The 27,585-nt window shown below is 41.2% G+C and overlaps 1 protein-coding gene across 2 annotated transcripts; it reads right to left on the bottom strand.

Moving 5' to 3' along the window:
* Window positions 1–1,625: 1,625 nt before the first annotated feature.
* On the bottom strand, window positions 1,626–27,585 carry LOC137755054 (myosin-2). 2 transcript variants are annotated; one of them, XM_068531011.1, is made up of 40 exons: window positions 27,572–27,585; window positions 27,298–27,340; window positions 25,611–25,834; window positions 25,378–25,521; window positions 23,679–23,835; window positions 22,878–22,905; window positions 22,686–22,794; window positions 22,510–22,602; window positions 22,035–22,098; window positions 21,817–21,915; window positions 21,260–21,363; window positions 20,594–20,732; window positions 19,810–19,928; window positions 19,572–19,721; window positions 18,287–18,457; window positions 17,849–18,158; window positions 17,301–17,380; window positions 15,974–16,061; window positions 15,762–15,879; window positions 14,987–15,110; window positions 14,762–14,898; window positions 12,685–12,940; window positions 10,874–11,116; window positions 10,583–10,759; window positions 10,355–10,500; window positions 10,181–10,271; window positions 9,706–10,095; window positions 8,419–8,545; window positions 7,608–7,726; window positions 7,269–7,465; window positions 6,368–6,551; window positions 6,121–6,286; window positions 5,895–6,019; window positions 5,419–5,727; window positions 5,128–5,331; window positions 4,450–4,575; window positions 4,189–4,359; window positions 4,001–4,105; window positions 3,786–3,881; window positions 1,626–1,918 (listed from the first exon to the last, which is right to left on the bottom strand). In XM_068531011.1, the coding sequence occupies exons 3-40, from the start codon at window positions 25,812–25,814 to the stop codon at window positions 1,766–1,768; spliced, it is 5,823 nt and encodes a 1,940-aa protein (XP_068387112.1). In that variant the 5' UTR covers window positions 25,815–25,834; window positions 27,298–27,340; window positions 27,572–27,585; the 3' UTR covers window positions 1,626–1,765. The 2 variants fall into 2 exon arrangements, with proteins under 2 accessions (XP_068387112.1, XP_068387111.1); XM_068531010.1 differs by lacking the exon at window positions 27,572–27,585 and adding an exon at window positions 27,464–27,550.

A 27,585-nucleotide genomic window follows, 5' to 3' on the forward strand; every position in this document is an offset into this window, starting at 1 on the left:
TGTATTGCAACCATTCATGTATTATTGTACCTATATTTCAGTTGATTTAACGGAAAGAGGCTGCCTTATGAAAGCAGATATCTGGAGATACTGTTTGTCATGGTCACAGGATTTTATTGCTGTAAGGGACTATCTAATCCATATTCCTCATTTCACTAATAAAGTAACTGAGATTCAAAGAATAGAAGAGAGTTCACAAATCACACAGCAGTGTAGACCTTGGTCGCCTGATTTGCAGTCCAGTGTGCTTGCTGGTAACACTCCTCTACCTCAGTAGGTAAAGCAATCAGGAAGGGTCTTCCAGGAAACAGCCCCTCTTCTGAGAGGGGCTTTCCTAGCCAACTCTTAACCTGCTTTGTAACCACAGGTACATCATTTTATTTTCTTAGACACTTTCTTTATCAGGCATCTGCAAAATGTCACAGTGTTCTCAGAAAGAGAGAACATTTTAATAATGCTCTCAATAGGATTTGATGGGAATTTTAAGACAGCCTTTTGACTGCTCTGGATAGATTTTCCAATAAGTAGAGAATAGATGTTGGTTTTGGTTATTACTGCCAAGTTCTGAGGCACTTAAGCATTTACAGGTGACGTGGGAACACAGTGAAGGGGGCCAGTGCAGCGAGGAGCAATTCCACACCCTTCCTAAGGCCAGTGTGAATCCAAATTATCTGTGAACCTACTTCCACACATCTAATTAAGTCATTCTCTTGCAGGGCCATTTAAATCAATATACTCTTGCTTTCTATTCAGATGGGAAGTCACCACTCAGTTTTTCCTTTACGCTGTCCAGGAAGGCTATATTTTTGGCTATGCATCACAACTAAATCCAGCTTAAAAAATCTTGATTCTCTCAGGAAGCTCCTCTGAGTAACTCAGATTGCTACCATAGCTAGTTTTTGCACCAAATTCATACGTATCATTATGTGGGTTTAATGTACATTTGAATAATTTATTTGGGGATCATATTTTATTGATACTTTTATTCATTTATTTTGGCTCTTTACATGATTACAGGGGGCCATGAAGTCTGAAAACATACTTGCCTATTGGCAATAATATATAGAATAATAGTTCCTTTGTCTCCAGACTTTATAGCCACTTTGTAGCTTTCATATGGAGAAAGGTCACATCTCACTGTTTCGTGTGGTACCTATTATCCAGTGCATATACTATGAATATATTGTATATGTTACATGTATTAATGATGAAAATCTTCCTGTGCTAATAATACTACCCTGAATTTGTATTAGTTATTAAGCAACGAGAATTAATGATATAGTTCAGGAGGCATCCCCTGTGTGAAAATGTAGCTAGTGCCATCCTTTGTATAGACCTGGAAAATAGGTTCATGTTAGGGGAAGCAGGAGCTTTCTAAGATCCTACTATACCCCAATATTAGGGAAAGGTTAGAAATAAAAATAACTTCCGTATTTCTGTGCATCAGAACAGGCTTCCCTGATCAGTGACAACTTTATGGTCTTAAAGTATTACTATAGACCTAAAATAAAAGCAAGTACATAATTCCTTCTTAGTGGCAGGTCAAATGTGATTGTTTGGTAGTCTTGTGATTATTCAAGTTTTGACATCGCTTCAGGAGAGAGAGAGAAAAGAAAAGACCAGTCTAAGGATATTGCTTGCACAGTGCCCTGTGCTCTTTACTTCTTTTGCAGTAGGGCAGGATAGACAATAATTACAGAGAGAAATGACCAAAGACTTCACATTTTGTGCCTCTCTCCAGTCATTCCATAGCGTCAGGACATGGTCACTCTTCACTTATGATCTTCGTGTGAACCTCCCGGCTCTTCACCCGCAGCTTGTTGACCTGGGACTCGGCAATGTCAGCTCTTTCCTCGGCCTCCTCCAGTTCATGCTGGAGCTTGCGGAATTTAGATAGATTTGTATTGGATTGTTCCTCCTGAGAATAAAAATGGAATTGTAAGGCACCGATACTGGGCATCTTTCTAGACTCTGTAGGCCTAAGGGAAGAAAGGACTTGCCATCTGCAGAAAAGTTAAAATACCCAGCGGGAAACCTTATTGTCTTACCACCTTCTGAATTTTGCTTATCATTGAAATTAACTTTATGATTTATTTGGGGCTTCGTGTCTCATAAATCATCGCAACTCTACTTTTGCAACCAAAAGGTGGAAAAAAAATATGTACCACAATTAGAGTAAGAAAAATATAAGAGCAGAGAAGAAGGCAAGGATAAAATCATGCTTGTTAATGCTTGCTGGAAGATGACTATTCGCTCGAGTTAGATATTCTTTATCATTAAGGATGAATTTCTTAATAGCTTCTTTATATTGAAATAAATGTTGAATTTTATCATATATCATTGTGGCACATTTCAAAACAATCACTTTTTTTCTCCTACTTTGGATGTAATGATTCTATTGACAGACTCCTTAATATTAAGTAATCCTTACTTTGTAGGAATTAAGCCTATTTAATCACTGATGGACAGTCTCCTTAATATTTATTTATTTTTATTTGGTTGCACCGGGTCTTAGTTGCACCAGGCGAGCTCCTTAGTTGTGGCATGTGAACTCTTAGTTGCGGCACGCATGTGGGATCTAGTTCCCTGACCAGGGATCAAACCCAGGCCCCCTGCATTGGGAGCACGGAGTCTTAACCAGTGGACCACCAGGGAAGTCCCGACAGTCTCCTTAATAAAAGTAAGGGTTGCTATAACTATACTCATGAATAAAACTGCCTTCAGTGTCTTCCCCCCTGTTCTCTTTTGGACAGGTTTTGGTATGCGGGTTATGCAAGCTTCTTAAAATGATTTGGAAAGCTTTTCATCTTTTCCCATGCTCTGGAATGGCTTACATAGCTCAGGGATTATCTGTTCCTTGAAATTTTGAAAGACATATCTGGACCTGAGTCCATTTTCAGAAGTATTTCTGAAATAACTTATTCAGCCAACTTAGTAAATTATATTCTCATATTTCTTTAAGATTTTAACTGTCTTAACAGATTTATATTTTCCATTTAAAAAATAACCTTTCTACCTGTATGGTTTGTCCCATTTCTCATTTGTATTGTTGTGAGTTTGTATTTTCTCTCACTTTTTCCTTGATTAATCTAGTTATAAGTGTATTTATTTTATTACTTCCCTAGATGTTAGTGAGATTATCAAATTAGACAATAGAATACTCTAATTCATTAATTTCTACCTTTATCTTTATCAACACCTCTTACTTTTGTTATTTTATTATTATTTATGATTTCTTTATTGGACTGTCAGTTTTCTTCATTTTTTAAAATTCTTGATTCATGATGAAAGCATATAAAGCAATGAATTGTCCTTCAAGGACGGCTTTGGTTACATTCTAGGCTTATAAATGTCTCATCTTCCTTGAAATTTTGTTTACAGTTAAAAATTATTCAGTAATTATGTTTTTATTTAATTTAATCCAAACGTTTTTTAGGAAAGTTAGCTTTTTAACATTTAAGTGCTTGGAAATTTTTGTTTATATGTTCTCATTACTTTACAACTTTATCACACTGTGGCTAGAGAATGTGGCCTGTATTATTTCTGCTTTGAAATTTTTTGAGGTTTCTTTGTGGGTTGAATGTTAACTTTAAAAATCAATCTGTTAGTATTACAAATAGTAAGCAATAAGTTAAAAAATGTGCAAACGTTTCTAAGAAGTACACAGTCTTCTATGAAGCAAACAGCTTATTTACTACAAGAAGTAAATAGTAAATCTAATTATTTATTTATTAGTTTTTCTTAACAGAGGACTTCTCCCTTCCCTCTGTCTTAAGGATACTTACAGCCTCCTCAGCTTGTCTCTTGTAAGATTTCACTTTTGCCTGAAGTTTATCTACCAAGTCCTGAAGCCTGAGTATATTTTTCCGATCTTCTTCCGTCTGAAAGATGATAAAAACCACAGGGCCTTACTTCAAAAGCACATGACTCTTGTATCATCGCATGTGACTGTTTCCTGTATACGCAAGGAGTGCTTAGCTGATAAAAACTGTTGCTGTACCTGGTAGGTGAGTTCCTTCACTCTCCTCTCGTATTTGCGCAGGCCCTTGACAGCTTCCGCACTACGCTTTTGCTCACTCTCAACCTCTCCTTCCAGCTCACGCACCTGCGAATGAGTAGGCTCTTAAGAACTTTGATCCAGTAAGGCATTGGGAACAAATGGAAATAGATAGATATTGAGAGACCCACCCTGGCCTCCAGCTTCTGGATGTGCTTCTTGCCGCCCTTCAGGGCCAGCTGCTCAGCCTCGTCCAGGCGGTGCTGCAGGTCCTTCACCGTCTGCTCCAGGTTCTTCTTCATCCGCTCCAGGTGGGCGCTGGTGTCCTGCTCCTTCTTCAGCTCCTCAGCCATCATGGCCGCCTAATTAGCAGTAAAACAAAACCAGTTGAGAGAGCTGAGGTAGCCCATCAAGACTGTAGTTTGACCACCCCTATGTGGCCCTCTGCTCACATCAGTGATGGCCTTCTTGGCCTTCTCTTCTGCGTTGCGAGCTTCCTGGATAATGTCCTCCATCTCTCCTTGCATTTGGGAGATGTCTGTCTCCAGCTTCTTCTTTGTATTGATCAGGCTGGTGTTCTGTTTAAAAGTAAGTTATATGTTCTTTTAATCATGTTACTAAACTACTTAGTGGTACTTTTCAAAAAACATTTTTCTTGAAAATAATTTCAGATAAAAATTTGCAAGTCAAATGCCCTTTAATATTATTTTGCTACGCAATACAATTAATTAAAATAGAAATGTTATAGAATATTTAGCATTTTCAAGTACATAGTTCATAATTAGACCAAATAGCTTTATAATTTTATAACCACCATTTACCAATGAGACCACTCACAGGGACAAAATTAGAACAGATGTTTGAATATTTCACTTTTCCACAATAAATATGTCAATATTGATAACCAGGGTCAGTAACGATATTAACACAAAAGAATATGGGAAGCCTTAGAATATTTTAGGAAGTAATCTATAATAATATGTACAAAATGAAACAGTGAAAGATTTCTCAGTAATGCATTGAAAATTTGGTAGAAGTATAAAACCTGACTGTCATATAAAAAAAATCAAGCTTATGTTTTCTGGGGTGTAAGCATTTACTGAAGGTGAATTCTTTGTGCTGAATCCCACCTGGGTGTGCAGGAGCTGGACGCGCTCGCTGGCGTCCAGGAGCTCCTGCTCTGCCATCTTCCTGCTCCTCTCCGTCTGCTCCAGGGTGGTCCGCAGCTCCTCGATCTCGGCCTGCAGCAGGTTGGCTCTGCGCTCCACGATCGCCAGCTGCTCCTTCAGGTCCTCTTGGCCCCGGAGAGCATCATCCAGGTGGAGCTGGGTATCCTGTGGAATGAACGATCATTGAGACACCTTGTTCTCAGGACTGCAGTCACCCCGACTGCCCTGGGACCATCTCCTGAGCCCATTTACCTTGAGGATGGCTTGGGTGTTCCTGTAGTTCTTCAGGGCCTCAGCAGCCGTGCGGTTGGCGTGGTTCAGCTGGATTTCCATTTCGTTGAGGTCTCCCTCCATCTTCTTCTTGAGCCTGATGGCATCATTTCTGCTCCGGATCTCAGCATCCAGCATGCTCTGCATGGTCTCCACGACTCTAATGTGGTTCCTCTTCAGCTGGTCAATTTCCTCATCCTTTTCAGCGATTTTCCTGTCAACTTCAGACTTGACTTGGTTCAACTCCAGCTGGATGCGCAGGATCTTTCCCTCCTCGTGTTCAAGAGATGCCTTAATGACAGCAAGGGGTGACATTAGCAGGGAATGGAAGCATTCAGAAGTTTTTCTGCACATGTTCCTTCCACTAATTTTGTGCTGTTTCTTTTTCTGTTCAATATATGTGGCTAGTCCTAATTTTTTTTTTGAATCTGTTTACAATGCACATTTTTGACTTGTACCTCTGCTTCTTCTAAAGCAGCCTGAATTTCAGACTTTTCTTGTTCCACTTGTTTCTTTATTTTCTCCAGTTCATGCATACGTTTCCCTTCTTCTGCAATCTGCTCAGTGAGGTCAGAAATCTCCTCTGTTGTTTGGGTAAAGACAGGTAGAGGTTTGATCAGACAGAGGACATAAGAGGAAGGTTCCTCCAAGGCATGAAAATTATTGAAAGTGAAAGGGACTCACGCTGCAAGTTTTTGTTCTCTCGTTTCAAAGTTTCTAGCTGATCCAAGGACTCCTCGTAGGCGTTCTTCATCTTGAACAGCTCAGTGCCAAGAAAGCGGGCCTCCTTCTGAGCAGCCTCGAGCTCGACATGAGTTTCCTCATACTTCTGTTTCCATTCTGCCAGGACCTGAAACACCCACCGAGAGTGGTTACCTCCTGGAAAGGATAGAGGACAATGGTGGAGAGCAGAGGCTGCTGTAGAGACTACCTTATCGAAGTTCCTTTGCTTTTTGTCCAGAGCTGCGCAGGCAGCGTTTGTCCTCTCCACATCGAGCATGAGGTCCTCGACCTCATTCTGGAGCCGCTGCTTCGTCTTCTCAAGGGAAGCGCATTTGGCGTTCACGGCTTCTACATGTTCCTCAGCAGCCTGCAGCCGCTGGGCCAGCTTCTTCCTTGAAGATTATGTATGTTTGTAGAAAGAAGTGAACCAAACCAAGAATTATGAACTATTACCATGCTGAAAAGTATGGGGAACTTCATATTAAAAATATCCATTCATTCACTCAACAAATATTGATGAGCTGCTTTTATGAACCAGATGCTGAGTATACAGCAGTGAACGGGACAGAAAAGGTCCCTGCCTCATGAAGCTTCCAAACAAGTGAGAAACAATAAGCAAGTGAGAAAACGCATAACAACATATTGCAGATGTAAGTGCAGTGAAGGAAAATAAAATGGAGTACGGCGTGGCCAACTATTCTAGATACTTAGGGAAGTCCTCTCCAAGGAGGTAACGTTTGAGTCAAGATCTAAAAGAAGTCAGAGTGAGCCAGAGGGAGATCTGGGGGGAGAGTATTCCAGACACAGAGGGGCCAACAACTGCAAATCCCTGAAGCAGCAATGAGCTTGGTGTGCTTGACAACCAGCAATAAGGCTGATTATCTGTATAATTACTTGTTATTCTTTGTTTTCTTAACTAGATTTGAGGCTAGGAGGGTCGTGATGGTGTTTGCTTTATTCATGTCTTATTCTCAGGGCCTGATAGTCCCTGGCAAATAGGAGCTAACTAATGAACGTTTGTGGGCTAATTCACTGAATCTTCAAAGGTTGTGTCTTTCTGATTCAACATCCAGCGTTCTCTGCACATTCTCTCCTATCTGCGCACATACTTGGCCTCCTCCAGCTCCTCTGTGCGCTGGATGGCGTCCGTCTCGTACTTGGTCCTCCACTGAGCCACCTCGCTGTTGGCCTTGGACAGCGTCCTCTGCAGCTCAGCCTTGGATTCCTGCTCCTCCTCATACTGTTCCCGCAGCAGGTCACAGTCGTGGCGGGAGGACTGCAGGGCGTGGGCCAGGGCGTTCTTGGCCTGTGGAGGTAGTTTACACCTTCTTTTTACTGGATATTTAATTGTTTAATTCTTAAGTTTCAAAACCTTTTTAAAGTTGGTGTAATGGACTCCAATTAGGGTCAGGTTAGGGGAAAAAAATGAGTCTTACAACGATAGTTACCTTTATCTCCTCTTCAAGTTGCCTCTTTAATTCCTCAGTCTGTTGAGTAAATGCTTGCTTGCCCCTTGATAACTGAGACACCAAAGATTCTTTTTCATCTAGCTGACGTGAAAGTTCACCTGATAGGCAAAAGAAATGGCACCACTCTTTAAAGCAAAGAAAAAGTTTTGCAAGCCCATATTAGAAATAAGTTTAAACTCTCAACACCGCCTTCCAGTTGAGTACTCAGATGATTGAATTCTCTGTTGACACCTTCATGCTAATGTCAAATTTCTGATTTTTATGGTGAAACTTACATATTAACCTGAATGAATAAATACAGCTTAAATTCTCTTTGTTCTCTCCATAACTGATTCTTTCAGGGTTATATAATATTGTGCAAAACCTGTTGATAACTGTCAGAGAAGGTAGCTAAAATGTCTAATTCTACATTGTCCCTGTTTCATAAGACTTTTGAGGGACTAGGTTATCCATTGCCCTATTCAGGAATTTGGTTCACTCTGATCTAGATAAAAAGAAGCTTGGTCTAAAACAGAAGCCCTGGACCCATGCTGGAGCGACTCCTGATCCCAAGCATCCCCTCCATGTGACCAAATCCTCAAGGCCTTTGTGGAGCAGAGCTTGGCCCAGTCCTATGGAAGTCTTCATCTCCTGCATTGTCCCCAGGTGACCTTGCATGTAGGGTGAGAGCCTGAGCTGTTCGCTGAATCACACACGTTCTCGGTTGCTTTTACTAGGCTCTCACATCACCATATCAGTTGTTTTTGACCACATCATCTCCACTTCTAGGCCTCATAGAGGAGAGAGTTACCAGATTCCGTCTGCAGGCGTCCCCTCTGGGTTGTCAGGTCACTGATCAGCCGCTGTTGCTCTTCCTCCTTCGATTTCAGCTCGCTCAGTTGGTCTTCCAGGGTGCGGCACATCTTCTCTAGGTTTCCCTGCGAGAGAAAAAGTAGAAGAAGCAAATGAAGACATTTTAATAATATTTTGCTATGGCTGCAGTTTCTTCTAAAACAGAAAAATATTTATTTTGACATATAAAATAAATTTTCTTATATGTAATACGATGTATTAGAATTTTTTCTATATATTTTATGATTGCTGTCCTAAGATGAAACTATACATTGGGGTTTTTAAAAAGCTGATTGTGAAGCTTTGTTCAGTATTCCAGGCATACCTCATTTTGCTGCTCTTCACAGATACTGCGTTTTTTTTTGTTTGTTTGTTTGTTTTTGTTTTTTGTTTTTTTACAAATTGAAGGTTTGTGGCAACCCTGTGTCCAATAAGTCTGTCAGTGCCATTTTCCCAATAGCATTTGCCCACTTCATGTTTCTCATCACATTTTGGTAATTCTCACAATATTCAAGCTTTTTCATTATTATATTTGTTACGGTGATCTGTGATCAGTGATCTTTGATGTTACTACTATGACTCGTTGAAGGCTCAGATGATGGTTAGCACTTTTTTAGCAATAAAGTATTTTTAAATTAAGGGATGTATATTTTTTTAGACATAATGCTATTGCACACTTAATAGGCTACTGAATAGCGTAAACATAACTTTTACATGCACTGGGAAACCAAGACATTTGTGTGACTTGCTTTATTTTGATAGTTGCTTCATTGTGGTGGTCTGGAACCAAACCCGCAGTATCTCTGAGGTATGCCTATAATAAAAAATTTAAAGATCATGTACTAAATTTAAGATTTTGTGAGAATTGAATGGCACATTTTCTAAAAGCATGTTTATAAATACTTGATTGTTTTTATGTACAATGAAACTTTGCTTATTGGATAATTGAGAATTTTGGAGACCTGTGTTCTCCAGTTGGAGAACAAGAGAACACTCACAACCTATGCTCACTGCTGGTGCTGTCATTTGTTAGTAGTGTCATGGGGCCGATGTGCTTAACTTCTTTGAATATTAGTTTCTTCATATGATTAAGTGGAAATAATACAAATACTAATATCTTTCTTGCTTACCTCCTGGATTACTACAAAAAAACAAATGACATGTTTTGTGTGAAGGGGCCTGTGCAAACTGTGACATGCACATAAAGGGTCATTGTTGTAAATGACAATTTCTCAGACTGCGGTACCTTGGCTTTAGAGATCGTTTCTACGTTGCTAGCAAGGTCATCAATCTCCATCTTCATCTCACTCTTCTCCTTCTCCAACTTCTGCTTGACCCTCTGCAGGTTGTCAATCTGCTCCCCCAGCTCGGCCACACTGTCCGCGTGCTTCTTCCTCAGCGCGGCCGCCGTGGCCTCGTGCTGCAGGGTGGCCTCCTCCAGGTCCCTGCGCATTTTCTGGAACTCGGCCTCCCGCTTCTTGTTCATCTCAATCTGGGCTGAAGTGGCCCCGCCGGCCTCTTCCAGCCGCTCGCTGATCTCCTCCAGCTCCCGGGAGAGGTCTGAGCGCTGCTTCTCTGCTTTGGCACGGGAGGCCCGCTCTGCCTCGATCTCCTCCTCCAGCTCCTCGATGCGGGCCTGGCAGTGGGGAAAAGCTCAATTTTAGCTTTTTTATGTCATAACTGTGCCTCTTTGAGCCAGACTGATGGAAATATGAACTTACTTGCAGCTCTTTGATCTTCTTCTGCAGTTGAATGCCAAGTGCTTGTTCATCTTCAACCTTGCTTTGCAAATTGCTGATTTCAAACTCTTTCCTTTTTGAAAAGTAGCAAAGGATAACAGTTGAGTTCATATGCAACATTGGAAGCAAGTTCATAAGCAATTCTTTCATACTTACTTTTTGAGCTTTTCATCAAGTTGTTGTTTTTCATTTTCAATGTCCATTATGGACTCTTGGGACAACTTGAGGTCACCTTCAAGTTTCCTCTTAGCTCTTTCTAGGTCCATGCGAAGTTTCTTTTCTTGCTCCAAAGACCCTTCAAGCTAAATACAAATAATGTTGAGTCAAAAGGATTGCTTAGCTTCCTTTCAAAGAAAATAATTTCCTTGATAATCCTAGACTTACGTCATCCACTTGCTGCTCTAGCTTGGTTTTAGCTTTGGTCAGAGTGTTGACTTTGTCCTCTTCTGCCTGCAGGTCATCCAGGGTCTGCTGGTGGGCCTCCTGGAGGGCCTTCTTCTCCTTGGTCAGCTTTGCGATGGTTTCATCCAGATTTGCCATCTCTTCTGTGAGGTTTTTCACCTTAGGAAGTAAAAAACACTTTGCATTACATGTTACATTTTGGTGGCTTCAGTTTTATGCTTGTATCCCCTAATAATAATAAAAAAGTAAACTTTCCTTGTATACGTTTCCTACCTTATTTTCCGTGGCATGTTTCTCCTTTTCAACCTTGGCCAGTGTCAGCTCAAGGTCATCTATGTCTTTCTTCAGTTCCGAACATTCGTCCTCCAGTTTCCTCTTCTTGGCCGTCAGCTCAGCATTGATCTCTTCCTCATCCTCAGCTCTCTCAGTCACCTCCTTGATTTTGGCCTCGAGGTGGATTTTGGTTTTGATCAGCTGGTCACACCTTTCCTCTGCATCAGCCAAGCCTTCAGCTTCCTTGAATTGGAAACAAAATCAAAATTGGGAAGTAAGAATGAAGTATTTCACAATGATAACGGTGTAAATCACCACTATTGGTTCTTTGGCTTAAACTTTTATGAACCACCTGCTGTGTGTGATTCAGGACGCTCCACATTGTGAGAAAAACAAAATGTATCAGATATTGTCCTGTTCCTTGAGAAGAGTATATTCTACAGTAGATTAGAAAACTTAACCCCAACAAGCTACCATTAATTCAGAAACCAATTAGTGACATAAGAGATCAGAGAAGTTGTATCAGATATGGTTTCATGAATGAAGTGGCATTTGAGTTGGGCTTTGAGAATGGGTAGGATTTGGTCTTTTAGAAATGAATTTATTGGGAGAAGGATCAGGAGGAGAGAAAGGATTCCAGCAGGAGAAATTCTGGATGTAGCCGCTACTGAATTATTTCCCATTGTAGTCGTGGAGGATGATCCTGGTTAAGATGCTCTAAATTCTATTTGAGGCATAAAGTGATCAAGAAATTCCTAGCAACCTATGTTTCTACTTAAGAGGGTTGGGGGTGGACAGGAAATGAGAGAGAAATTGATAGATACATTCATCAGTGAGCCTCCATATCAGTCTTCGAATACATAAAAGAATAAAATGTGCTGCAGATAGCCAGGTGGTGAGTATAGTGGTGTAGGACAGAGTCTAAGTGATTCCCTATGGACAAGAGAAGAGAATTCAGGATAGATTTGGAAGGGGTGGGGACAGAAAAACAGTTCTTTTCCCTTCTGTAATCTAAAAGAAGGAATTATTACACCGCCCAAACTTGACAGAAGAGACCAATCTTAATCAGCAGGAAAAACATATGGTTTTGTGATGAGTAAATTATACCAGACCAATTCAGTTCACTCCAAGTGAAAGACAGTCTCATAAATTACATTTCAGAGTTGATGGAAGCAATTCTAAAATACTTGGTTTGAGAGTAGCAGCAGGCTGGATGGAGGGAGAGAGTTGGGGGTAGGCAGAGCAAGTTAGGTACTGATGCAGCAATCCGGGTGTGATGTGATACGGCACTGACTATGGAGATGGATTGGAAAGAGCAAATCTCAGTTTTGGAGATCAATAACAAACAATAATTCAATAAAAATTGATGTAGAATACTGTCATTTGTCAGCTATACATGCTGTGATTTAAGACCCATAGACACCTAGAAGTTCAGGGATGTTTCAGAGAAAACAAATCACTCTCTCCATGCTATCCTCTCCTTAATATTTTATTTGGGCTAGCTTCGTGTTAAAATCACTTTCAAGGACTGTCTTCATAGGGAAAAGAAGTTGTAAACCCTGTAGTTTTAATGAAATTGTACAGAATGGAAGAAAATGGTCAGTTCTAGCTCATTGCCCTGGTTCTGGTTTGGGGGCACTTATTGGGTGATGAAGGAATAAGGACTTCATTAGTACCATCAGAGTGCTTTAACCTTCTCCCTCCAGTGAGTGTCTCTCACACTGACTACCCAACTCACTGCCTCTCGTTGTGGCTAGAGTCATAGCGCTTGCGTCCTGATTAGCAGGACACAGGATGATACCACTACTTACAGCCTGAACTTGGAGCTGCAGGTCATTCTTCTCTTGTACTAGAGTCACCAATTTTTCCTCCAGTTCCTTTCTTTTTGCCTCTGACTTGGCAAGTTCATCTTTGGTTTTCTGGAACTCTTCCTTCATGGTGGCCATCTCTTTCTCCGTCTCCGCACTCTTCAGCAGGGGCTTGATCTTGAAGAAGAGTTTCATCCAGGGCCAGTGCTTGACGTTCATGAAGGCTCGGATGTTGTACTGGATGCAGAAGAGAGACTCCCTGAAATTTAATTGATGCAAATTAGATATCGTGTGGATGATGAAATGAGATGAAATCTTGGCAGTGAGAGTTGGAGGTTCTGCCCTCCACCATGTTCCTCACCTACTTTCAAAAGCACAGATGAAAGAACTTATATTTGGGGATGGTGGTCAAGGACTCGTTAATCATTCCTTTCTCTACGTTGGTGCTTCTCAAACTTTGGTGTGCATAAGAATCGTCTAACTTCGTGTTTTTTAAATTTATTTTATTTTTTTGGCTGCGTTGAGTCTTCGTTGCTGCGTGTGGGCTTTCTCTAGTTGTGACAAGCGGGGGCTACTCTTCGTTGTGGTGCGCAGGCTTCTCATTGCGGTGGCTTCTCTTGTTGCGGAGCACAGGCTCTAGGCACACGGGCTTCAGTAGTTGTGGCACGCAGGCTCAGTAGTTGTGGATCGCGGGCTCTAGAGCACAGGCTCAGTAGTTGTGGTGCATGGGCTTAGTTGCTCCGCGGCATGTGGGATCTTCCCAGACCAGGGATCGAACCCGTGTCCCTTGCATTGGCAGGCGGATTCTTAACCACTGCGCCACCAGGGAAGTCCCTCATCTAATGTCTTGATGACCTCATCTCATCAAATACTGGTTCCTGGACCCTTTCCCCAGAGATTCAGATTCTGCAGATATGAGGTGGGGCCTAAAATTTGCATTTTTAACAAGTTCGCAAGAGATGCTGATGGTGTAGGTCCAAGGACCACCCTTTGAGAAGTACCGCTCTGCTTTAGTGCTTCGCAAACTTTCCTATGTGAATGCCACTGAGAGCAGTGAAGGGGGAACCAGACCCCTCAGGGATGTGGGGCATGGGATAAAGGGACTCATTAAAAACTCAGAATTTCTTTGAAAAATCTCTGGTTTTATATTTTAATGTTGTATGATTTTTGCATTCTACTCTAATCTCATCACATTTGTTTTAATCTAAATTATTTTTAAAAATTAATTACCTTCATACACGGGCAATTAATTGCCCCAATATATATCTATATATATCTATATATATAAGTATATATATAGGTTCATGACCAAACTTATTATTTTTAATGAAATAGAATACAGTAAAAGATATTAGCAGAACTACAGGTGATAGAAAATCTGTTCCATGTAAATTATTTATATATTTACACACACATACATGTATGCATGGATATACAGGTGGCAGTATAAAATGCATTTCTCCCTATGGATCCCGTTCATACGCGTTCTGCAGTTTGAGACACCTGACTCGTAGTCTTAGAACTCTGTCCCTGCATCAAATTCGATCACTAAAGTGCCAGGTACCTCGGTGAAATTGTATTAACTTACTGAAAAAATTTTTGTCACCTCTTTTGCCCTTAATAATTCAAATCATAATAATTCAATAATAGAAATGATCAGATGAAGTTGTTTCTGCATCTTGAGTAAAACCACTGTTGAAAGTACTGTCTGCTGTGCAGTTCAGTGTATCTTATTTAATGATCTACCCAGTAAATTCATATTAGAAGCAAATGCTAGGGCAACACTTTGTCTCTGCTTACTCAGTGGTATGTTTTCTCTTGTTAGATAAGACCTACACATCTCTCTCTCTTTTTTATTATGCTTCCCTCTCTTTTTTAATTTTTAGCCCAAGCATTCGATGCATTCCGTGGTGATGATTCCTACCTTAACTTTTCTGGTACATGTATATCTCCACTTCAGCATCAGACTCTTATTCATCCCTTCTTACTCTGGTGGCCTTATCATATCTGAGCCTTAACTGTAAGCCACCTCAAATATGCTTCTGAAGGATGTGACTCGACAAGCAATATGTTTGTATACCTCCTCTCCACCATCCTGTGGTACTCCACTCTTGCCAAGAACCCTTTGCTCCTGGCCTGGGTTCGAGTAATCAGCTGGGCCAGCTTGTCATCTCGCATCTCCTCTAGGAGCCCCAGAAGGCCAGCTTTGAAAAAGACCTGTGTGTGGGCAGAGTTGCAGATCAGAAACTTTACATAGACTTCAAAGGGACAGGCATAGTGTCTGGTGGGCCTTGGAGACTATTACCTTGGTGTGACCAAATTTATACTGGGTGTGGTCAATGTCGATGGACGCAAGGAGCTTCTCAGAAGCCTTCTTGCTGTCAATGAATTGTCCTTCAGGGATTGCACTTGCATTTAATACCTTGTATCTGGTAAAGTAAATATAGTTTTTTAAAACTTGGTTTACTGATGAGACTAGTAGTAGCTAAGTGTTAAATGATCCATTTAAAAAACCCAGAGCTTTAAAACAATGATTCTTTCTTCACAGGAAGGACATTGTATACAATAGATGGTCAATCTAGTATCTACTGTCTATTTTTATTCCATTTTACCTTCCTGCACAGTTGCAACTTTCCTTTCTGCCTCGTCAGACCCTGTTCTCAGGAAAGTATTCTACAACTTTGTTCACGTTAGTGTGTAGATGACCAGTAAAATGTAACATATTATCCTTGGTAGATGCATTTGCTATTGATAGTGCTTACCTCTGCTGGGTTTTTGGAAGGATTAAGTGAAGTAATCCAAGCATACTAAGCACTCAAAAATGGTTGTTCTCATAATTATTGAAGTTGATGTAGACATCTATGAGCTAGGCCAGGAGCATGGTAAATCCAGTGAAAAGTCTCTAGAGTGCTTAGTATGTGGTATATCTGTGTTTTAAAGGTGTTTTGAGGCTTATAATTTTTTCCTCTTTTTGGAGCAAATTGAAAATAGCAAAGGCATGTTTCTCACTAAATTGTTCTGCTTGCACTAAATATATCTATACTAAACCCCAGGAACCACCGCAATTAGGAGAGTCTGACCTCTGTTTGAAGTCCGCGTACAGGATTCGGCTTGGGAACCCCTTCCTGCAGATGCGGATGCCCTCCAGCACGCCGTTGCACCTCAGCTGGTGCAGGACAAGATCATGGTCCATGGCGCCTAAAAAAAACCCACCACGTTTACTTCACTGCAGAGTTTTGTTAAAAGGCGGTCTGGCAGTCATGCTTTGTGCTTCCACTCTAGAACTTCGTACCAGGAGTTTTCGTTTCATTGGGGATGATGCACCGCACAAAGTGAGGATGGGTACTCCTGAGGTTGGTCATCAACTTGTTCAGATTCTCCTGTAGGATCAGGGAAAATCCTGTTATCTGAGATTTAGACATGGTTATGAGCATCTGGTGATGTCTATAAAGTCAATGTCCGTGGCCGAGTTGAATGATCCTTCCGGACCGTTTTAACTTAAGGTACCACCTTGGTCATCTTCTCCTGAGATGCAGTTTCCTCCTCAATACCTCCTTCTCCACTTGAGTTGGCAGGAGTTACACATACAAAGCAGGCTGTCAGGTGATTCTTCTCAGCGTTTACAAGCACCGTCCTCCTTCCCACCCCTGTGCCTGGCCACTCATGGACATTTACAAAGCCATTGCCTTCCCATCCTGGATGGTCACCCTTTCTCCTACCAAACTCTGAGGCTCTCCAGGAAGGAAATACAAGCCTGCATGACATTTGGACTTATTCTCATAATATATAGCTTCCCCTTTCCAACTCTATCAACTTTTACGGCATAAAGATTATCTATACGGGGAACAATCCTTCCTACCAGTTAAATTGAGAAGTGACTAGATTATGAACATGGATACCATATTAGGTTCCTTAAAGCTTAGCTGGTAGATTTTCATTAGTCCTACTGATGATTTAAGTCTCTTTGAGCACATGCCATTGCTTTTTTTTTTTTTTTTTCCAAATGACTGTTTGCAGGCTGGACACCTGTGGTTTTTGTTTGTTTGTTTGTTTGTTTGTTTGTTTTAATTAATTTATTTATTTGGCTGTGTTGGGTCTTCATTTCTGTGTGAGGGCTCTCTCTAGTTGCCGTGAGCAGGGGCCACTCCTCATCGCGGTGCGCGGGCCTCTCACTATCGCGGCCTCTCTTGTTGCGGAGCACAGGCTCCAGACGCGCGAGCTCAGTAGTTGTGGCTCACGGGCCCAGTTGCTCCGCGGCATGTGGGATCTTCCCAGACCGGGGCTCGAACCCGTGTCCCCTGCATCGGCAGGCAGATTCTCAACCACTGCGCCACCAAGGAAGCCCACCATTGCTTATTTCCAAGACTCAACTAGATTATGCATAGCAGAGCATTACGTTTTATAACATTTCCTATAAAATATTTGTTATTATTTGGCTTAGCATGAAAGATGACCTGATCATTTCCGAGTAATTTAAAGCTCTTCTCTTCAAAGCTAGCTGAACAGAAGCCATTAGTTAAGGTCAGTGCTTTCCTAAATGACTGGTGGAGAGAAGACTTTGTGCTTTTAAAAGCAAACTCCCAAAATAACAAGAGAGTGTCAAAAATAGTTTCTCTTACTCTGAAAAGGGCAGACACGGTCTGGAAAGAAGAGCCCTTCTTCTTACCATGTCTCTTGGCCATCCCACCACCACTCGCCTCTGGAGAAAAAATAAGACAAGGTGTCATTCAAACATAGTTTTGAATTGACAGGGCTATTTCTTGCCTATTTGTTGATTTCTGTGCTCAGATGGAACATTTTTCCAACACAGATGACCTCTCTGTTTGAGCCTGAATGAATCTTATACGTCAACCAAGTTTGCATCCACTTTTCAGTGGTACTCAATAACCAACCAGCAGATATGGAGGAAAAAGCAGGAGAGAATCATAGAAGCCAAGCCTTTTCATTGGTTGAGATGTTGAAAGTTCCTTTCTGACTCTTTGCAGTAGGGCCTCCGTCAGTGCTGGCGTGAACGTATAATCACAATGCAGCCTACTTACTCAGGACTTGGAGGCACAATAGATTTGGCCCTGCAACACTTCAGCCTGGGCTATGATATCACTAGCCTCAATCTAACATCACATTTTGTAATATCAGGAGAGCATGTTGGGATTTTTTTGAGCATTACCTCCTTCAGCAGTTTGAGCCCCAGAGAAGAGGTGAGCTAGAGTTTTCAGTGCAGACTTCTGGTACAGCCCGACCACGGTCTCGTTCAGGGGGTCCTTGTTCTTGTCCAGCCAGCCAGTGATGTTGTAATCCACGATGCCGGCGTAGTGCACCAGGGAGAAGTGGGCCTCGCTCCTGCCTTTAACCATCTTGGGTTTCTGGAAGTTGGCAGACTTTCCAAGATGCTGTTCATACAGCTTGTTCTTGAAGGAGGTGTCTGTGGCCTTGGGGAACATGCACTCCTCTTCCAGGATGGAGAAGATGCCCATAGGCTGAAAGCAGACCACAAAACACAAAGTTACAATTCTATATAAGCATTTTTCTTTGTCTATAGAATTAAACAAGGTGCAATGAATAATTTAGTTCTCACAAAACATAGTTTCCAAAACTTGAAACGGACCTTCTCGATGAGCTCAATGCAGGCGGCCAGGTCCATCCCGAAGTCGATGAACGTCCACTCGATGCCCTCCTTCTTGTACTCCTCCTGCTCCAGCACGAACATGTGGTGGTTGAAAAACTGTTGCAGTTTCTCGTTGGTGAAGTTGATGCACAGCTGCTCCAGGCTGTTGAACTAAATAAACAGATGTGTTTACTTTTCTCTTAGCAAATTGAGCATTTTAAGATATAGGGCTTTTTAATTTAAAAATGTAGACTAGCCTTTAGATTATGGGTATCAAAATTCTTGGGGGGCTGTGAAATCTACTGTTTTCTCTGCTGCCATTTTATACAAAATCCTAAATCATCGTTATTATTAATTCTCTTTTCTTGCACTTGCTTAAATTGACTCAGGTGTTTTCTGAGTTCCTACTTAATCATTCCATGTTTATTCCCATCGTCTTCTGCATTTTCTATTGACTCATTTAACAGCTAATTTGAAACCCATTAGAAGCTGACTGGGAGGAGTGTATCGTGTGGAAGCCATCACGGTCAGCGCTGCAACAAGAGAGCAGGAATTGCTACCCTTACTCTTCGATGTGAAGCGAAAACAATCAAGATTCCAAATATTATGTACAGTATATTAATACACACTCATATTTTTTTAAAAGCCAAAATGTTAACATTAACTAGATATAAATAGTGGAATTAACATGGACTCCTTTTCCTTGATTTTCCATAATTTCTGCCATGCCTAAGTTTTACATTTATAATTAGAAAAAGATAAACTTCTTTAAAACTATAAGCAGGAAAAATGTGTTTTATAATCAAATATGAGTTTTTATCCCATATCACATTGATGAGAATGAAGAGTTCCTTGCATTGAATTTATTAATGCTGACTCTGAATTACTGACCTTTTCTCAGCTCTTACTACCTGCCTAAGTGTTTCTGAATGGTTTCCCTACCATATATTCAGAGCATATTATGCACTGCACAGGTTTATTTTGATATTTTTATATTAACTCCACTTTGCATTGTGGGATTTTTAAACCCCTCACTACAGCAACCTAATTCCTGACTCCCTTTGGATCATGTAGCAAGTTAAAGAGTCCTCATTAAGTAGCTTATTCCTCATAGAAGTGGGATTGCCACTACGATAAATGATTAGCTGCCCAATCACTGTCTTCTAAATTTTAGCATAACTTTTTGACATGGGTAATAAAAGGTTATAATAGTCACAGATTTCTTCTTATTGATGTTTCCATTGCTTTACTGTAAAAACCCCTTAGCAACGTACTACCAACTCACATCAAAGATCTCAAAGCCAGCGATGTCCAAGACCCCGATGAAGTACTGCCTGGGCTGCTTGGTGTCTAGCTGCTGGTTGATGCGGGCGACCATCCACAGGAACATCTTATCATAGACGGCTCTGGCCAGGGCGCCCACTGCATTGTACACCTTGAAAGACAAAGGTGTATCCCTTGAGGTTCATAGAGGACCGTAAAATGCTTGCATCCCTGGCTGTGAATTTGAATTATGCACCTACCTGCTCTACAGTCTGGCCTTTGGTGACGTACTCATTGCCGACCTTGACCCTGGGGTTGCAGAGGGCTTTGAGCAGGTCAGCAGAGTTCAGACACTGGAGGTAGGCTGCCTTGTCAGCAACTGAAAGGAAGAAAGGATAGAATGATGTTATTATGGCCCAAAGCAACCCACTTCCTCAAATAAAAAAAATTTTTTTTAAGCTACAGGCATTTTGTGCAGTGTTTTCAGAATATCTTTTTGAGTATTCTTGTCCATTTTTTTCACTAAGTTCAAGACCTTGGTTATGGGTTGTGTTCCCTAAAGAACTTCAGAAATTGTAGGAACATATGCCTAATACCCACGCCGCACATATCTTCTCTAGGTCTACTTTCAAATGCAATTCTTGGAAATGAATTTGTCCTCCCAGGAAAGCTCAAGGGTAACAAGTTAAGAATGTGATTTTTGGGCTTCCCTGGTGGCGCAGTAGTTAAGAATCCACCTACCAGTGCAGGGGACACAGGTTCGATCCCTGGTCTGGGAAGATCCCACATGCCGCGGAGCAACTAAGCCCGCGAACCACAACTACTGAGCCTGCGTGCCACAACTACTGAAGCCCGCGTGCCTAGAGCCCGTGCTCTGCAACAGAGAAGCCACCGCAATGAGAAGCCCCTGCTCACTGCAACTAGAGAAAGCCCGCACGCAGCAACGGAGACCCAATGCAGCCAAAAATAAATAAATAATTAAAAAAAAAAAAAGAGTGTTATTTTCAAACAAACGTGAAGTCAGGTGGATGACTCAGTTGATACCTTCAGTGCCATCTGGCTCCGCTTGCTCCTCACGCTGCTTTTGCTTGAATTTCAAGTTTCCATAATGCATCACAGCCCCCGTGAGCTTGTAGATAGAGATCTTCTCTTCATTAGTAAAGCCCAAAATATCAATAGCACTCTGCCAACACAACCAGTAGAATAACTGTCAGGTTATGATCCACATGTTTACCATTAGTAGTTCACATTTGGATAATTCCTGATTTGTTGGTCAGACTGAGGAAACTGCCAGTACCGATGGGAGCAAGGAACTCCTTAGATTGGGTGTCTAGGGAGCTAGTCAACTAGAAGCCGGCACAGAGCATTGGAATCACAGGTGCATACCCTCTGAAGATGCAAAAAGTAAACTTAAAATAGAGAACAAGGATAGTAAACTTATTATTTTGAGAGGTGGTATGGATTTAATGCAAGTAGATTATAAAAAAATGGTTTAGGGAAATTCAGAAAGGATAGCTCTTTTAAAAGACTATCACGGGAAAGTGAGATGTTGCGGGGGCACATCCGGTCTTTTCAGTTGACTCCAGGTGGCACATCCATGCCCATCTTTGAATCTTCTTTTGTGATTTCTACGAGAAACTGAGTATTTATCTAGCGGGACCGTTGCTCTGACCCCGAATAATCATTCTAATTTTCTTGTGTTCTACTTACATCTGTGGCCATCAGTTCTTCCTGATCATCAATGCTTGGCACGCTGATCTCCCCTTGACTGACGAATGGGAAATCATATGGGTTGGTGGTAATCAGAAGCATTTCTAAGTACATGGAACAGAGCAAAGGTAGGCAGAAATGAAATATCCTCTTCACTAAAATAACAGATTTCTAAGGCACTGGGATGGAAAAAGCCATGATATGTTATTGCTCAATGAAAAAAAGAGATTACGGAAGAGCATGTAACTGTGATTCCAGTTACTGTATGTATGTATCTATTTGTAAAGATATATCTACAGAAAATGACTGGAATGATATTCATCCAAGTGTTTATAGTGATTATTTTCATAGTGATAGGATTTGGAGGTGTTATTTTCAGTTTTCCCTTTGAATTTTTATAATGAGCACACATAAATTTTTACCAAACTTACAAAGCTGTTTTCAAAATCAAGACAATGTGTACAGTTGACAAAATTCCATCGTGGAATACTGAGTTGGACCAGGCATTGCTAGGTGCGGGTGTAGTAATTTTGAAAAGGAATTATGACATTTCTTACCAATTAGTTCTGGTTTCTTGTTTGATGTGATCTGATAAAAAATATGATAGCTCCTTTCAGCTTTAAGCTGGAAAGTAACTCTAGACTTCTCTAACAGATCTGGAAGGAAATAAATAACAAAGAGGAAAAATGTAAAAATTCATATGAGATGAAAATTTTAGTCAATATTATAGGTCATAAGAAACAGAAATGATTGCAAAGTATATCCAAGCACTTACATGTTTCAATATCAGCAGAGGCCAGTTTTCCTGTAGTGCCAAAGTGGATTCTAATGAATTTACCCTTGAAAGAAAAATTGACATTACTACTTTGTTTTTGAATCATATCAAATCTTTGAGAAACTCAAAACACTTGAAGTGCTAACATTTTAATATTAAATCAATTCAGAGACAGTTTGTTTCAGGTAGAAAAAGGTGTTATCTCCTATTTTTTAGGTAAAATAATTTTATCTTTAAAATTTAAAAATTGTGGATAATTGTAAATAGTGAAAGATAAGAACTCAGATATAGGGTCATATATCTTTTTAGACAGGACTTGGATCCATGTTATTACATGCTCAGAGGAAAAGGAAAGAACCATGGTATAATATAATGAAATTGGAATGGAATGAAAAAGACTCAGAGAATGTATTCACAAACATCCCATAAATTTTGACCAGTGAGCAGTGTCTGTAATAGTGTCCAAGAGACTTACAAAGCGAGAGGAGTTATCATTCCTCACAGTCTTGGCGTTGCCAAAGGCCTCCAGCAGGGGGTTGGCACTGATGATTTGATCTTCCAGAGTGCCCTGCAAAGGCAAGAACAGTCCTCACATCTGGGGCTTCCTGCACGCCCTGCCAGTCTTGATTCTGACACGCCAGTCAGACCCACCTGCATTTTGCCAGTTTCCTCCTTCTTCTTCTCTCCAGTGACTGCAATTGTTGCAAAGTACTGGATCACACGCTTCGTATTCACAGTCTTCCCAGCCCCGGATTCTCCGCTGTCAAATAAAAACCAAGTCAGTAGAGGTCCCAAAGCTGGTAGCTATTGCAGTCATGAAAAGAAAGCATCAAATCTACTTACGTAATCAGGATTGACTGATTCTCTCGGTCTACAAAAGAGAAATTAAGGACGGTCAATACTGTCTAACATCTTATGGAAAAACCTGAACGAACATTTTGGCCAACCCAGTATTTGTAAATGGAAAGTACATAAAATGGCATGGACTTAGTATTTTCCAGCAATCCCGAGGACTTGGTGGCCCTAGGCCTAGCACCTTCTCCAGCACCCCTGTCTCCTGCTCCCTGTGGCTCCCTCCGCACATTAGTATACAGACTACCATTGAAACAGAACGCTGCAAAGAAGCAGCAGACTTTCTCTTTTTATACTCCACCACTAAATACTCACCGGAAGTGGACTTTTGGGTTTTCAGGTGGATTTAGATGACAAAAGTTAGTAGCATGTTTATTGTAGGTACAAGAAGTAATGAAAAATAGGCATTAGAGATATTTTTAGTGCGTGAGAAGGAGTAGATATGGTAAAGGTGGTAGCTTTGGAGATAATCATGGCCTTAGTCATATTTTTTAGGGAAAGTAAAAGTTCATTTTGATGTTTTACTCTCTCTGAAGGGGAAATCTTTCAGCCCTTTCCCCAGGGTGCCGTTGTACCTTAGATTGACCTAGCTGAGACAATATTCTAGGACTAAGATGTACGGTATAACTGTTTCAATACCAGATACACCTTAAAATCTGGAGTGTGTTTAGGTCGGTTCTGGGCAAAGGGCAATAGCATTTAGGGGACCACCTCAAAGAGTGTGCTGAGACGGGTAGAGTCTTTTTCTCCTATGGTTCTGTTCTAAAAAGATGCACAAAACATCCAACTCACCAGTCAGCATGAACTGATAGGCGTTGTCAGAGATGGAGAAGATGTGGGGCGGGGCCTCCTGGCGCTTTTTGCCTCGGTAGGCAGCCACCACCTCGGGGTTGTACACCGGCAGCCACTTGTAGGGGTTGACGGTGACACAGAAGAGGCCCGAGTAGGTCTATGCAAGGGAATAAGAAAGAATAACTAGCCGAACACCTTTCCTGTGATTTGTGCAATTCACTCATTAAATGAATTTTCACTAAAAGGAACACTTTAATTAAGTGCTCTACATGTCTTCAAGGCATCAGCACGAAAACTAGTTGAAAGGTTCAGCAAGACAGCAGAATCCTTGAGGGAAGGGACTGTAGCTTAGACTTCTCATTATTCCTCCTGGGATTTGTCACAGTGATTTTCACATAGCAGGAGCTCCAAAGTTTTGGGGTTTTTTAAATGTAGTATAAGACATTTTTACTGTAGTTTAGAAAATGGGCATATATTTCCTTTGTGGCATTAAGACATTCAAATTCATAAAAACATAAATTTGGTACCTAAATACTCAGCAACATGGAATAGTTAGGTGAACTATGGAAAATCTTCTTAAGATACTATGATCCAGGCATTTAAAAAGGCACACATGAAGGTATGCAGCAATACTGGGGAAATATTTGTAAAATACTACTGAGTTATAAAGATGCAGAACACAAAATGATGTAAATACATTATGATTACAACAGACGGATTTCCAAAATCTTTGACAACTGGTCTAGGATAAGTACCAACCAATCAGAACGGATGCTGACTCTGAACACCAGGTACACTTGTGTAGGTGTTGTCCAGCTGAATAGCAGCAGCGGCTAAACTATACAGAAATGACGGGAATTCCCTGACGGTTCAGTGCTTAGGACTCTGAGCTCCCGTTGTAGGGGGCGCGGGTTCGATCCCTGGTCAGGGAACTAAGATCCTGCAAGCCGTATGGTACGGCCGGAAAACAGAAAACAAAAAACAAGAAAACCCTATACAGAAATGTCAACCTAACATAATAGATTCAATTAGAAAGTACTGCTGAGTTTGTATTAGGTGCAAAGCCTCTACAAGGCCCTAAGAATGAAACATAAATGAGATGTTGTTCCTTGAGGAACTTCCAGTCTATGCAGGAGACAGACACGTAAATGACTGATGGTGGAAAAACATTGTCAGTGTTATTGCAGAGACAGAAACAATAGGACACAACATCCAACTTTGCCTGGGGAAGTTGGAAAGTCTTCATCAAAGAGGCATTCCACATGGAAGGGACCAGAACACAGAGATACAAATTGTGGTTATTTTGGAGGAGTGAAAATTGGTCTTTAAAAACGTTATTTTTAAGTGTTAATACATGAGTTTATATTTTCCTTCTGAATGATTCTGCATCAGGAATGGGGATGAGGGGAGATGTAAGCATGTGGTTGAGATATAAACAGTAGCTGCTCCAGTGTTTGTTCAAGGGCTCTCTGGCAAACCCAGTCCTAGTGGACAATGGCCTTGCCTGGCTTTGGATGAGAAGACAAAGGATTAAGTGCCAGCTGTTGGGTTGTGCCTTACAACAGCAATCGTGAACCTTTTAACTAGTTACGTTACTAGTGAAAGCGCAATGAGTCACTACTTGTAACCCATTTATACTATAATGAGCTGACAGGGTCCGGTGATAGAGCCCACTTTGGGGGTGGGGGGGGGCACTCACGTAGATCATCCAGGCTGTGTAACGCTCTTTGAGGTTGTACAGCACCCCTGGCTCGTGCAGGTGGGTCATCATGGCCATGTCCTCGATCTTGTCAAACTTGGGAGGGTTCATGGGGTAGACTTGGTCATCTTTCACTGTCAGAGTCTGGAAAACAGGAAGGGTAACTGTTTGTCAACTGAGTGACCAAACAAAATCATCAGTAGAATGTGGTTGGCTCCTGGGACTCTACTCACTGCTCCTCCTTCGGTCTTCACTGTCACTTTCCCACCTTCTCTGCTCTGGATAGTCCCTTTGACAAAGGCTTCCTTGGGCTCGGCCACAAAGACAGATATCTTGGCGTCAAAGGGCCTATTCTGGGCCTCAATGCGCTCCTTTTCAGACTTTCGGAGGTAAGGAGCAGCCGCCCCAAAAATGGCCATTTCCTGGTCTGAACTCATGGCTGCTGAACTCAGAGGTCCTAAAGGAGATGAAACATTTCATAGTAGAGGTTCTGGATTGTCATCTATATCCATAAATCCCTATCTTGATGATATCTCATAGGCCCAGTTGAAAATTTCATCAGGCAGGTGCACTGTACTCCATGCTACAGTTATTGAAACAAACATATTACAAGGACTCAAAGGCATCAGGGGTCACTGTGTACCCAGCATTGTACACAGTGGTTTTTTATCTTCTTTCATCCTTCAAGAATGACATTCTAGTAAGAGGGCTGGGCGGTAGCCTCGCATGCTGCTGAGGAGCTTGTGATCTTGGGTTGCACTTGATCTTTCTGAGCCTCAGTGTCTCCTCCATCTTTAGAATAGGGATTATAATATTGCCTTTCTGAATCCACAACCCATGAGATAGAGTGAAGACACTTTGAAAAAGAAAAGTTAAAATAATGACTGAGAAAGCAAATTGAAATAGTTGAGGCTACCAGCTGTAAAATGTCATTTATTATAATGCAAGAGAATTACATTTCCTGCCATATAATGTAAGAGAACTTTATTTTCTCCTTGAGATGTTCAGCTAGAAGTGCTCATGTTCAACGGATTTGGCGGGGGGTCGGATTATAATTTTGTTTACTATTTTTTTTTTTTTTTTTAAGCTGGGTGCTTAGTAGAGTTTCTCTAACATAATTTCTTTGCATATTAAATCCAGTTAATCAGTTTAACCCAGTTAAACTAATTGAGGATAAAAGCCACAGCAGATGTTATCCTCATTCTTCCATATTAAAGTCTCCCTCTGCTATTCCACATTTCCTTCCGAAAGAGGCAGGCTCCGGCTGCTCCATTCTGTGTTGTCAGCAGGTTGCCGGTGGCATCAGTAGAATGAAAGGTTTAGCAGAGGATGCTACTTCAGTCATTATGTGATCAAATTACTTGAAACTCATTTTAATCATCTTCCCACCAGTCTCTCTCTTTAGAAATGCAGTGTGTAGTAGTGGGGCAGACTAATATCTTTACTATCTATGTGACAAAAATTTCATAGTGTTTTGGTTTCATACAACACTCAGCACTGGATAAAGTAACTTTTTAGAAGTCTTTAAAGAAGTGAAAGAAGCATTTTCCTAGGTACTTCTTATTTGTTAGAGATCATGTTTGCTAAATGAATTCTAAAAGCAGGACACGTTTTTATCAAATTTGAGATTTTTAGCCAGGGAATCTTAGTGCAGATTTTTTTTCCTACAGAAACAAAATAATATTCTATTAACAACTATTCTCTTGCAAAAATGTCGTCCCACCAGTGCCTGAGTCCTAAGACGAGGTGCATTGCTCTAAAAGGCAAGTCCTCCGTCTCCTTCTCCCACACCTTTCCTGAAATACAGCTGTTAAGGTATTTACTGAGACAAGCACTTTCTCAAAGGTTGCTAAATGACACAAATCTGTCCTAGAGGCTCTCTCGCCTTCTCCTCCAGGGACTGGTTAGTCCAAATCTTACCTTGTTAGCAAGTGAGAAGATGCAGCCTGGAAGTGAGACAGTTCTATAAAAGAAGAGGAAAAAGTACTTGATTAGTTAACCAGAAAGAAAACAAAGCCAAACGAAAATCCTGTTTGTGGCGTTACTTGCTATTGTAAACAGAAGGCAACAAAAGTCATGCACGTACAGCGTGCAGTATCGGAAGGAGCAATACCCCAGCCGGCAGCTGCAGCTGACACTGGGCAGTGTAGCCAGCCAGTGTCCCTCTTGAAAGGCCGGTCCTGTTCCCACTTACCTTGGAGCTTTTTA

This window comes from Eschrichtius robustus, chromosome 20, assembly GCF_028021215.1.
Source record: "Eschrichtius robustus isolate mEscRob2 chromosome 20, mEscRob2.pri, whole genome shotgun sequence".
NCBI classification, from domain to species: domain Eukaryota; kingdom Metazoa; phylum Chordata; class Mammalia; order Artiodactyla; family Eschrichtiidae; genus Eschrichtius; species Eschrichtius robustus.

Excerpts from the sequence above, each read along its gene's own strand:
- LOC137755054 (XM_068531011.1), bottom strand. The coding sequence starts at position 25,814 with ATGAGTTCAGACCAGGAAATGGCCATTTTTGGGGCGGCTGCTCCTTAC. Across the intron at positions 23,836-25,377 it reads ACACAGCCTGGATGATCTAC|ACCTACTCGGGCCTCTTCTG; the intron begins GTGAGTGCCCCC and ends TCCCTTGCATAG. Across the intron at positions 10,272-10,354 it reads CTTGATGAAAAGCTCAAAAA|GAAAGAGTTTGAAATCAGCA; the intron begins GTAAGTATGAAA and ends CTTTTCAAAAAG.